The following is a 12,577-nucleotide window of genomic DNA, read 5'->3' on the forward strand; positions in this document are numbered from 1 at the left end:
TTGGCAAGCAACGCAGACGCAAAAAGATCACAACAATGTTATTCTAACTAAAATCTTCACGATCAGGATAATTATGTTGACGCAGAAAGAATAATTAATGGCATTAGAAAGTGTCATCCAGTTAAAAGTAATTTCTAGCATACTTTGCATCTTATAATTAGTTGTGTGTTCAAATGATTCTACATTTACTTTCTAACTTCTTCAATATATTTCTTGAATCTTCACCATACTAAGTGAGACCAAAATCCGAAATATACACCCTAAGCCACACGACGAGCATCCCCTCCCCCGGGTTCGTGTTTTGCATGGCAAAACACTTCGGAAGGAGCTTTCACCACGAAAGAGAACTTGGTCCAGAGAAAAACTTGAAAGCGAACTCATCTTCAGTAGGAGAATAATTCCTGTAACTGAGGGAGACTTGTTCCAATTAAACAATTTTTATACAACACATTTGACCTCAGACTTTAGACTTAAAGCTTCCTGTTGTTCTTAAGCTATCAACTTCCTTGCCAAATATTCTCACATTACATAAGGAGTATGAGGTAACATCTACACCACTTTTGCTGCGTCTTCCCGTCTCAAAACTGTTATCAACCGAAGTCTGTTTTTTCATGAAGTATTAAGAAGAAGTCTTATCCGTTTCATGCGCGTGAAGTTGAACTCAAGAAAGACGAGAGTTTGAGACCGACCGCGCATAATGAATTTTCAGGGCAAAAAGGAGAAGCTGACAAACAAAAGCAAAACGCTCGACAGCTTGTGTACCAAGTCAGGATTGTTGTTGTCTGTCTTGTGTTGTGTCGCACTTATTCACACGGAAATCAAATTGAAGGAACACGATCGACAGATATCTCACTCAGTCAAATTGTACAGTCAGGTGGAGGCGGAACTTCAAGAATTGCGACAGAATAACGCACGATGGAAAATAACAAAGGCCAACCAACAAGACGTTCGGCGAGCAAAAGGTGAAGTTTCTTTTGACATGTCGACTAAGTTTTTGAGGTTTGAATTACACTATAAATAATGAAACGTTGACTGTCCTTGTCTTTAGGAATTACGCATAATGTAGCCAAAACCTTTCGGACAAATACAATACTGATTCTCATATATAGGGTTTTAAGTCTGATATTAGATATAAATGCATGAGGACTATACGAAGTTTGTTTTCACATGTTTTGTTACCACGTAAAGCCAAGTGCGAATATCGTGTGCGCTCACCGCTCAAACCACCACAAATTGCTCCACAGATCTCCGACCTCTCTTTACGAGTCTCTTTTTTGCTTCTGAAAATAATTTTCATATTTATCTGTTTATTTCTTTTGACATAAATTAAGATGGTTCACACTCCAGAAATAAGCGGGCTTCACTCGAACATCAAAACGCCTCGGAAGTCAAATTGCTCATCAGACAAGAGCTTCGCATTCTGCAAAACCAAATCTGTGCTACAGATGAAACTCTCTGCCGCTCAGGACCAAAGGGCAACATAGGGAGACGCGGAAGGCCCGGAATCCGAGGGAAACCGGGTCTCCCAGGACAACCCGGGCCAGAAGGACCTCCCGGTAAACATGGACCGAAAGGACCGCAAGGACCGACCGGGATCAAAGGAGATCTCGGATTGCCTGGTAGCCCTGGTCCCGCGGGACCGAGTGGCCCGCGGGGTTTGAAAGGGGTGAAAGGTGAACCAGGCAAGTCCACATCGGCTCCATCATTGCTACAGCGCCCCGAAGACACAACAGTCAACGTAACTCAAACAGCAATCCTGAAATGCACAGCGGACAGCAATCCAATTCCAAAGATCACGTGGTCCAAGCTCAACTCACAACTTCCTCTTGGACGTCATGTCATAGAGTCCAGTGGTGCTCTTATTGTCAGGGATGTGAGACCTGGTGACGACGGAATTTACAGCTGCAAAGCTGAAAATATTCTGGGGAGGATCAAAGCTTCGGCCAAACTAACTGTTCAGAGTAAGTATGAGGATTGGTAATAATACTACTAATAATAAATTTCCTTATCGAACTTTGGAAAAATATACTGTAGATTTACATGTAAAATAACCATATATCAAAACGCATGAATTAAGCGGTTTTAAATGTACACTCAATAGGTTTAACTATGATTATCTCTGAATTAGTCTTGTTGCTCTAGGTATAAATGAGTTCGTATGTCTTTTAGTGCCTGATCTTGGTATTTTTACATTAATTTCTTGATTTGATCTAAGGCTATAGTTCCTCTTTACATGTGTACTAATAAATACTTGATTAGGGTGTTCAGCAGTGCTCAATGTTCTTTCAAGTTCTCTTTTCGTGTACTGTGATCGTCTTTCATCTAATGATGATAGGGTTGATCTAGCAGCACCAATGATGTCCAGACTCCTGTTTTGTACTTTGGGTGAACTAGAGTTTAAACAACCTTAGTGGACAGCTTTTGCTTTTTTCAAAACACAAACTGCGATTAATGACAGGAAAGGAAAAACTACAATCCCACTCATTTGATCATATCATATATCTTTATTTACCCTCGGATTTTTAGAGTAGCTTGGTGTAGCTAATATCTCCGAGCATTTACCCTCCCAACCATGATACACCATAGAAGACAGACCACAACACCGGGAACTACATGCCCTACTCTTTCGACAAGTGTGCGGGTTCCTTTACGTCCCACAGGATTATGAACAGTGAAGGGTTGTGAGACGGGACCTCCGGCTTATCGTCCTTATCCGAGAAGACTAGAGAGTCTAACCATTTGCAGATGTAATTACAAAGGCAGCACTTTCTCCTCAGTTATTTAAAGACCCCGAGTGTTGGTCCGGCCGGAGTTGAACTCACGACCTCACGCGTGACAGCCCGGTGCTCAACCAACTGAGCCACCGGTGCGCGGTCCTCGAATTCAGCTCTGGCAGTCTAATCCATAAGCATAGCTCTTTCTTTAGCCTGGTTGCGTCAAAGGGGCTTATTGTGAAAACGGATCTCTTAACAATCTTGCAATTCTTGGAAAAAATAACTGGGATTTAAAATGTGATTCTAATCTTGTAGAGGACAGCGTGGAATCCTAAAACTATACGGCAAATCGAAAGGCATCAGTTCCCTAAGACCAGAAGTACTGAGCATACTTAAAACACAATATCACCTTCCCTAATCATTATTCGTCAGTCGGTCTTAAACCAAATTTGGAACCGAAAGCGGTCCTATCCTAATATATGTCCCGTTTGCCGTGTTTCATGGGGTTCAAATGGGTCTTTAAGTCACACTATACACTTTATCCCAAAATGGTGGTCATTTTAGTATTCTTTTGTTTGCTTGGAAATTAGCCCTTGATGCCTCGTTCTCATGCAAGCTGAAAATTCAAAAGATCATTTAACCTTGAACGAGACCACAAGGACTAATTTGCAAGCAAACACAACAATACTAAAATGGTGGCCATTTTTAAATACGGTGTATAAAGGGAAAAAATATGTCTTGTTGTTTTCTTTGATTTCTTGGTAGTTGGCCCAAAGATTTCATTGTCATCAAATCGTGTGATGGCCGAAGAGAAGCAAAATATCACTATCGCCTGTAATGCGACTGGCCTCCCGCAGCCAAGAGTCACTTGGTCCAGAGCAGTAAGAAATTTGCCTAAGCACAGAAACGTAGTAACGAACGGAGTGCTGAATATATATAAACTGACAAAAAAGGATGGCGGAGTGTATATATGCCAGGCGAAGAACATTTTGGGATCGGCAAGTGATACCGTTCAACTGGTGGTGTTCTCACCATTAACGTTTGAGGTTTCTCCCTCCCAACATGTAACTCCGGTGATCGGTTGTGCATTAAGCCTGCCTTGTGTCCCCAAGAGTAACTTCAGAACTACAACAACTTGGGCAAAAGATGGCAAATCTTCACTTCCTATAGATTCCAACGTACTTCCTAACGGAACACTGGTAATTCAAAACATAAAGAAATCCCACGAAGGGACTTATACCTGTACAGCAACGAATGCTTTGGCAACAATTCACGCAAAAGTTAAGCTTGCTGTACGAGCAGTCTCCTGTTCCGCGATCAAGAAGTTTGTCAGCTCTACAAGTGGAAATTATGTTATTGATCCAGATTGTGCGGGAGGTGTGGCACCGTTTTCAGTGTATTGTGATATGGCTGACAAGAATGGAGTTGGCGTGACAGTCATCAGTCATGACAGTGAAACAAGAACGCATGTCGACGGATGTGATCCAGGTGGGTGTTACTCACGCGACATTCGTTACACTGGAGCGAGTCTTGCGCAGCTGGGTAGTCTCACCAGAGTCTCTTCGCATTGTGAACAGTTTATTAAGTATGAGTGCTATAATTCGCGATTGTTCAAGAATGATTATGGATGGTGGGTGTCACGTGATTCTGTTAAGATGACGTACTGGGGTGGCGCGTCAGTCAGTGGTAAGTGCGCATGCGGGATGACCAACTCGTGTGCAGACTCCAGTGACGGTTGCAACTGTGATAAGAACGACTTTGTATGGCGCGAAGACAGCGGTCTCCTAACTGACAAGGCACAGCTTCCTGTCAAACAGCTCAGGTTTGGAGATATCAGGGATGTTGAGGAAGGGTATCACACACTGGGAAAACTGAAATGCTATGGTGTAGCATAAGTTGAAGTAAATTGATGTTTAAACCTCAACAAAAACATCCTTTTATTCGGAAAAGACGCACGATAGGGCGTGTAATGCGAGACCAAAGAAATCATTAAAAGGCTTTCAACTCTCAATAGAAAATCGCTGTATTAGTTCTAGTTGGACAGGCAAGCGCGATGTACTGAAGGAAAGCAAAGAATGACGATAATAAGGTGGAAAGGGGTTAGCATTTATGCCGAACATTTCCAACACGATTTCATTTAAAAACACTCCTTGCAATACCATGTGAAGCAATTACAACTCCAATCCTGTCATTTAAGTAATTAATATACCATGTTAAGACTAGCAATTTGATCAATAACAACCTTAAGGACGTTCGCGCTAATTGTTTGTGCGCAACGTTACTGCGCAGGTAACGCGACTGTAATATGTCACGCATTACTTCGAGCATTAGTGAAGTTGAGGTTTTAAAACCTTTGCAAAAACCGTGGACGATAAGTCTTGCACAGCGTTGGATCAGAGAAGATCGTGATCAGTCAAAATTGATTTAAAATATTTATGAAAGTCAAGTAGACTACTGCACGACTGATATTCGCGAGGTTTTATCAGTCGTGCACTAGTCTACTTGACTTTCATACAAATTTTTCAAGCATCAGTTAAAATAACATGGCGACAACAATGCCGAGGAAAAAATTCCAGGCCGGCAAAAAAATGGCACGTTTATTTCCGAATCATCATGAAACTTCAAAGAGAAGTGAGTGGGAGGATGGAAAAGCTAGCTAAAGCTCTGGAAAAGGTAGCTGATCGAGTAGACTAGTGGCTGAAAGTTTGGAAAACTCGAGGACGAACCGTTGCGTAAATTTAATGGGGCTGTTTCTTTTTAATGTTTTTATTACCCTACGAACTTAAGTTCAAAGTGAATGCATATTTTTAAAGTTCTTTTCCTTTAGTTTCGTGAAAATTGTGCAGTATTTTCGTCCTCGTCCGCTTGAATAGTGCAGACCTGCGTGGAAACAATCAGCGATTGAATTTCACAAAAAAACACACTCCAGAGGATGAGCATGACGGCAATGAAGAGATATTATACAAAACACCAACCAAATGAAGATGACCCCTGCTTAAAACTTCGTTGCTATACTCGAGAAAGGTTTTTTTTTCGGTAAAAACCTTTCATCTCTTCAACGATCGATCCTCTCTTGGGTTCCAGTCCTTGCCCGACAGGTCACGCAAAAGCGTGACAAACGAACTTTTCCAAGAGCTTTGCAAAATCACATCGATTTTACTTGTTCAGATCATCGGTGACCCCTATTTTTTTAATCATGAATCACTCACTTTACTTACTATCAACAAAATATGACGAAATGAAAAAATTCTCATCGTAAGAAGTTATCTTTTTTTAACATTTTCTTTCCTCGTGCCATCGAATTCTGGTAGTGGTTGCAACGGATAGAGCTTACGAAAACGCTCGTCGAGGATGAACTCTACTGTTTACCACATCCCTAGTGGCATACAATTATCTAAAAATCTCACTCCTAAAAACCTATGCACGGAAACTTTCACTCCAACGGTTTATTTTTATGATTTTCGATGGATGAGCAGATGAGCCTACATCTCGCTATTATGACCGATTTCTCGAAATTAAGGCATTTTTCCACTGCCATTTTCTCCGAAACAAAGTCGGTGACCCCCATTTTTTTTTTCATTTTTGGAGTAAGTACTTTATGACCTAACTCTAGGCGAGAAATGAAGAAAATCTCACCGTAGGAAGATTTTGGCGCGAACGTCCTTAAAAGGTCCTATTGGAACCAGTGAAGGTTTTGTTTTCCTGTGCCGTAATTTTCCAGCCAATATGGAGCAAATTATCTTTATGATAGTACAACACCAGGAATACTGTACCAGCATCAAGAAATTTGCCGTCTGTTGCTATAAAAACCTTTTTGCTAAGTTCCCTTTTAACATCCCCGAGATAAAGTCAAGTGCTCAAAAAATTGAACCACGAGATTTTCCTCGTTGCCTTGTCAACAAAGGCATAGCAAAGCTCTTCTTACTGAAAAGGATGATGGTACCTCGATAAAGGTGCGCTTCGGAGCTTAAATTTCTCAAGAAAACAAATTAAATTAAAGGGTCTACAAAATGGACTTCGAGAATGTTTTGGTGAAAAGATCTCATAGCAAAGCACTTTCGCTTAATTTAGCCACAATTGAAATCTTCCCGAGTATTGCTAAGGCTGAACACGGTGTTCCACAACCCAACTAACCTCGGTCGATGCATTGTCTTCGTGCTCTATTTCATACTTTGCTACTCTATACCAAGCCTCTAGTGAGTCTCTGTTCTCTTACCTATGTCCTTCAGTTTCAAGCGTTAGCTTTTCGTCAAAGCGTCGGCTTTTCACCACTCTGACGAGAGCTCCTCGTCACAGGGGCCCTCGTCATATTTCCCACGTGTGTTCTGAACGGTTTTACTGACAGCAGTAGAATTCGCCGAAGAGGTACCAAACAGATTGAAATATTCCCAAAGCCAAATATCGGCTGACCAATCACCGCTAGAAACTTATTACTGCGATAAATCTGTCAAATTCTCGAGTTTCAGACACTTATCGTCGCAGCACCACAGGTGCTTTGTACACGAAAGTCAGTCACTAGCTATTCTAGGCTAGAACAACAGAAAAACCCTTTTTTGAGAATTGGCTGCAGAATTGGAATAGTATCTCAGGGAGCATGACCATACACCCAAAGCATATTGTAAAAAAATGACATCAATGTTATTCCAAAATCTTCAAAATCAGGGTAACCTTGATGGTCTATGATGGCGTAGAAAGAATAATGGCAGTCGAAAGTGTCATCCAGTTAAAAGTAGTTATAGCATATTTGTATCTTAAGCTTTCTTGTGTGTTTAATTAATTCTATATTTACTTTCTACCTTCTTGAATATTTTTTTAATCTTTACAAAACTGAAGTTTATTGCCTTGGCATTCCCAGGACCCGTTAAGACTAGCTTTGCTATTTGCAGGTATTTGTTATGTTAAATGGAAGTGTCATACATACCTCTTACTAACCGAGTTCGAAGTCCGTACTGTAAGTTACGGACCGAGTTTTTTCCCGTTGATTTATGGCCCAAGCGCGAAGCGCGCGGGCCATAAATCAACGGGAAAAAACGAGGGTGCGTAACCTACAGTACGGACCGAGCAAACGAGCTTAGTAGGATATTTATTATATCTCTGAGGTTAACCGGCGCGCAGGCAAGGAAACTAGTCAAAGTGAAGCGGAACGTTCAACTGCCACAAAGAATGCCGTGCCAAAATCCCAAAAACTAAATCTTCTTGGCTGTTAAGTTTGAAATAGTTGCTTCCAAGATTCAAACAGTTTTCAGTACAAGTTTATGCAACAGAAATGACATGAAAAACTCGCTAGATGATGTTTTGTCGAAATTTTAAATTTAGCGGGCTGTACAGCGGGCCGTACTGTAGAATACGGCCCGTTAATTTAGCCAATTACAGCGCGCGTACTATCTGAGAGATATAATAAATAAGAAAGATTGATGTATCTTCAGGACTTTGATCGTTTTTCCATTGAATGGAATATCGAGTTTGTCAATCATCATACTACGTAAATGACAATGTGCTATTTCGAGGAGTGTCGCCAAGTAAACAAAACAACAGGTGACCTGGGAAAACAAGGAAGGGAAAGAGCTTTTAATACACAGGAGAATTCGGCAGAGACTAAAACCTGAAAGCGAACTCATCTTCACTTGGACAATAGGGAGATTTGTTTTCCACTTAATGCTTAACTTAAAGCTTCCTGTTGTTCTTAAGCTATCAATTTCCTTGCCAAATATTCTCACATTACATAAGGAGTATGAGGTAACATCTACACCACTTTTGCTGCGTCTTCCCGTCTCAAAACTGTTATCAACCGAAGTCTGTTTTTTCAATGAAGTATTGAGAAGAAGTCTTATCCGTTCATAAGCGTGAAGTTGAACTCAAGAAAGACGAGAGTTTGAGACCGACCGCGCATAATGAATTTTCAGGGCAAAAAGGAGAAGCTGACACACAAAAGCAAAACGCTCGACAGCTTGTGTACCAAGTCAGGATTGTTGTTGTCTGTCTTGTGTTGTGTCGCACTTATTCACACGGAAATCAAATTGAAGGAACACGATCGACAGATATCTCACTCAGTCAAATTGTACAGTCAGGTGGAGGCAGAACTTCAAGAATTGCGACAGAGTAACGCAAGATGGAAAATAACAAAGGCCAACCAACAAGAAGTTCGACGAGCAAAAGGTGAAATTTCTTTTGACATGTCGACTAAGTTTGTGAGGCTTGAATTACACTATAAATACTTTGTCTTTAGGAATTACGCATAATGAAGACAAAACTGTTCTGACAAATTCAATAATGATTCTCAGATATAGGGTTTTAAGTCTGATGTTAGATATAAATGCATGAGGAATATATCAAGTTTGTTCTCACATGTTTTGTTACCACGTAAAGCCAAGTGCGAATATCGCGTGCGCTCACCGCTCAAACCACTTGCTCCACACATCTCCTGCCTCTCTTCAAGAGTCTCTTTTTGCTTCTTAAAATAATTTTCATATTTATCTGTTTATTTCTTTTTGACATAAATTAAGATGGTTCACACTCCAGACATAAGCGCGCTTCACTCGAACATCAAAACGCCTCGGAAGTCAAATTGCTCATCAGAGAAGAGCTTCGCGTTCTGCAAAACCAAATCTGTGCTACAGATGAAACTCTCTGTCGCTCAGGACCAAAGGGCAGCACCGGGAGACGAGGAAGGCCCGGAATCCGAGGGAAACCTGGTCTCCCAGGACAACCCGGGCCAGAAGGACCTCCCGGTAAACATGGACCGAAAGGACCGAAAGGACCGCAAGGACCGACCGGAATCAAAGGAGATCTCGGATTGCCTGGAAGCCCTGGTCCCGCGGGACCGAGTGGCCCGCAGGGTGTGAAAGGGGTCAAAGGTGAGCCAGGCAAGTCCATTTCGGCTCCATCATTGCTACAACACCCCACAGACACAACAGTCAACGTAACTCAAACAGCGATCCTGAAATGTACAGCGGACAGTAATCCAATTCCAACGATCACGTGGTCCAAGCTCAACTCTCTACTTCCTGTTGGACGTCATGTCATAGAGTCCAGTGGTGCTCTTATTGTCAGGGATGTGAGACCTTCTGACGATGGAATTTACAGCTGCAAAGCTGAAAATATTCTGGGAAGGATCAGAGCTTCGGCCAAACTAACTGTTCAGTGTGAGTATGAGGATTTGGGTGAACAAAAGTTTTTAAAACAACCTTGGTGAACAGCCTTTGCTTTTCTCAAAATACAAATCGCAATTAATGAAAGAAAAGGAAAAACTACGATCCCACTCATTTCATGTCCTTGAATTCAAATCCGGCAGTTTAACCCGTCAGCTTGCCTCTTTAATTTCTTTACTCTGGTCGCGTCGAAGGACCTTTCAATGCTACTTCACAATATATTGTGGTTTGAACGGCTTAAAAATCTTGAAATTCTTGGCAAAAATACCAGGAGTTTAAAACGTGATTCTTGTAGAGGACAGCGAGGAATCCTAAGACCGGAAGTACTGAGCATACTTAAAACACAGTATCAACTTCCCTAATCATTATTCGTCAGTCGGTCTTATACACCAAATTTGGAACCGAAAGCAGTCCTATCCTAATATCTGTCCCGTCCCGTCCCGTCCCGTTAAGTCACACTATGCACTTTCAGTTATTCCAAAATGGCCTTCCTTTTAGTATTCTTTTGCTTCAGGGGCACCCAACGAGAATACAGTTCAAAACCACTGAAACATTGCATTGTTAAACGTATTTTAGTATTTAAACGGTAGATATAGGCATATTTTTATCCCCTAAAAATTTTTTATCTGTTCGGAGTCTAGTGGTCCGAAAATTATAGGGACCAAAACTTACCTTTTCGAAAATTTCAGTCAGAAAAAAGGCTCCCGAAAATTCTAGGTGACTTTTTTAGGGTAAAAATCCGTTAAAAATGGGCAATTATACCATTTTTCAGATGTTCGAAAATCCTAGGAAAAGCAGGCAAGCAAGACGTTTTACAACAAATGTTCCGAAAATTCTAGATCTCAAATTGTCTTCCGAACAGATATTTCCGAAAATTGACGTTGGGTGCCCCAGTTGCTTGGTTACAAATTAGCCCTTGTTGCCACGTTCGTTGGCTGAAAATTCAAAAGATTATTTAACCTTGAAAGAGGCAACAGGGGCAGAAATTGTTGTTTCCTTTCATTTTTCGGTAGTTGGCCCAAAGATCTCATTATCATCAAATCGTGTGATGGCCGAAGAGAAGCAAAACGTCACTATCGCCTGTAATGCGACAGGCATGCCGCAACCAGAAGTCACGTGGTTCAGATCAGTGGGAACTTTACCAAAGGGCAGAACCGCAGAAATGAAGGGAGTGCTACACATGTATGACCTGACAAGAGAGGATGGTGGAGTGTACATATGCGAGGTGAAGAACATTTTGGGATCGGCAAGTGATACCGTTCAACTGATGGTATTCTCTCCTTTACACTTTGAGGTTTCTCCTTCCCAAGAAGTAACTCCAGTGATTGGTTTTGTATTAAGCCTGCCTTGTGTCCCCAAGAGTGACCTCAAACCAACAACAACTTGGGCAAAAGATGGCAAGCTTTCACTTCCTGTAGACTCTATTGTGCTTCCAAATGGAACACTGGTACTTCAAAACATAAAGAAATCCCACGAAGGGACTTATACCTGTACAGCAACGAATGCTTTGGCAACAATTCACGCTAAAGTTAAAGTGAATACTGTACGATGCGCAGTCTCCTGTTCCGTGATCAAGAAGTTCGTCAGCACTGTAAGTGGAAATTATGTAATTGATCCAGATTGTGCGGGAGGTCGGGCACCCTTTTCGGTGTACTGTGATATGGCTGACAAGTATGGAGTTGGTGTGACAGTCATCAGTCACGACAGTGAAACAAGAACGCAGGTCCAGGGATGTGAAGCACGAGGGTGTTACTCACGCGACATTCGTTACACTGGAGCGAGTTTGGCGCAGATGGCGAGTCTCACCAGAGTCTCTTCGCACTGTGAACAGTTTATTAAGTATGAATGTCATCATTCATGGTTGCTCAACAATAAAAATTCACACGGATGGTGGGTGTCACGGGATTCTGTTAAGATGACGTACTGGGGTGGCGCATCAGTCAGTGGTAAGTGCGCATGCGGGATGACTAACTCATGTGCAAACCCCAGTCACGGTTGCAACTGTGATAAGAACGACAATGTATGGCGCGAAGACAGCGGTCTCCTGACTGACAAGGCATACCTTCCTGTCAAACAGCTCAGGTTTGGTGATACTGGCGCTGGAAATGAGCAAGGGTACCACACACTGGGAAAACTGAAATGCTATGGTATAGCATGAGTTAAGGACGGTGCCTACAGATTCAAAGGTATTTTTGCCCCGATTTGTGATCATGCAGGAAAGGTAGATCTTAACAAGTGTTGTTGAAATCCAAAAAGAAAATTGGGGGTAACTACGCATTTTTCAAAGATAATTCATGAACAATATTTGTAAAAAGCTTTCAAATACGAAGCAATGTATGGCGTTATTTCTCAAATTGAAGCTCCAATTATCTATAAAGAATGCATGGTTACCCCCAATTTTCTTTCTGGATACCAAGAGTACTTACGAAGATTTACTTTATCTGCATAGTTTTAAACCGCGCAAAAATATCCCTGCATTAGTAAGCATCGGCGATAGGAAATCCGAGTATATGGAGATGCGCAGAACGTATGCGCAATAACAACAGTAGGCACCGTCCTTAAATTATTTAAACCTCAACAAAAAAATAATTCGAGAAAGTCCTAGAGTAAGTGTCACTTTGACATGCATCTATTTCCGCAAAGCTTCATAACTTGTCTGGATTAATGTCCCAGAGTGATGTAATTCTCATACTTAAGGAAGGACCATTCTATAGA

The 12,577-nt window shown here is 41.5% G+C and overlaps 3 protein-coding genes across 3 annotated transcripts in view; 2 read left to right on the top strand and 1 right to left on the bottom strand.

The window, feature by feature from the left end:
- Positions 1-12,577, bottom strand: part of LOC138023725 (DNA excision repair protein ERCC-6-like 2) — a 63,911-nt gene that overhangs the window by 15,734 nt on the left and 35,600 nt on the right. The gene's annotated exons all lie outside the window — the stretch shown is intronic.
- On the top strand, positions 521-7,507 carry LOC138023737 (uncharacterized). The gene is made up of 3 exons (XM_068870796.1): positions 521-962; positions 1,332-1,961; positions 3,480-7,507. The coding sequence occupies exons 1-3, from the start codon at positions 698-700 to the stop codon at positions 4,607-4,609; spliced, it is 2,025 nt and encodes a 674-aa protein (XP_068726897.1). The 5' UTR covers positions 521-697; the 3' UTR covers positions 4,610-7,507.
- Positions 8,093-12,577, top strand: part of LOC138023733 (uncharacterized) — a 5,462-nt gene continuing 977 nt past the window's right edge. The window contains exons 1-3 of the mRNA XM_068870792.1: positions 8,093-8,870; positions 9,218-9,856; positions 10,876-12,577. The exon at positions 10,876-12,577 is cut by the window's right edge and continues 977 nt beyond it. Of these exons, the coding sequence (XP_068726893.1) occupies positions 8,606-8,870; positions 9,218-9,856; positions 10,876-12,020 (2,049 nt within the window). The 5' untranslated portion in view covers positions 8,093-8,605 and the 3' untranslated portion in view covers positions 12,021-12,577. The remainder of the gene's footprint in view (positions 8,871-9,217; positions 9,857-10,875) is intronic.

The sequence above is a fragment of the Montipora capricornis genome, chromosome 11, assembly GCF_036669925.1.
Source record: "Montipora capricornis isolate CH-2021 chromosome 11, ASM3666992v2, whole genome shotgun sequence".
NCBI classification, from domain to species: domain Eukaryota; kingdom Metazoa; phylum Cnidaria; class Anthozoa; order Scleractinia; family Acroporidae; genus Montipora; species Montipora capricornis.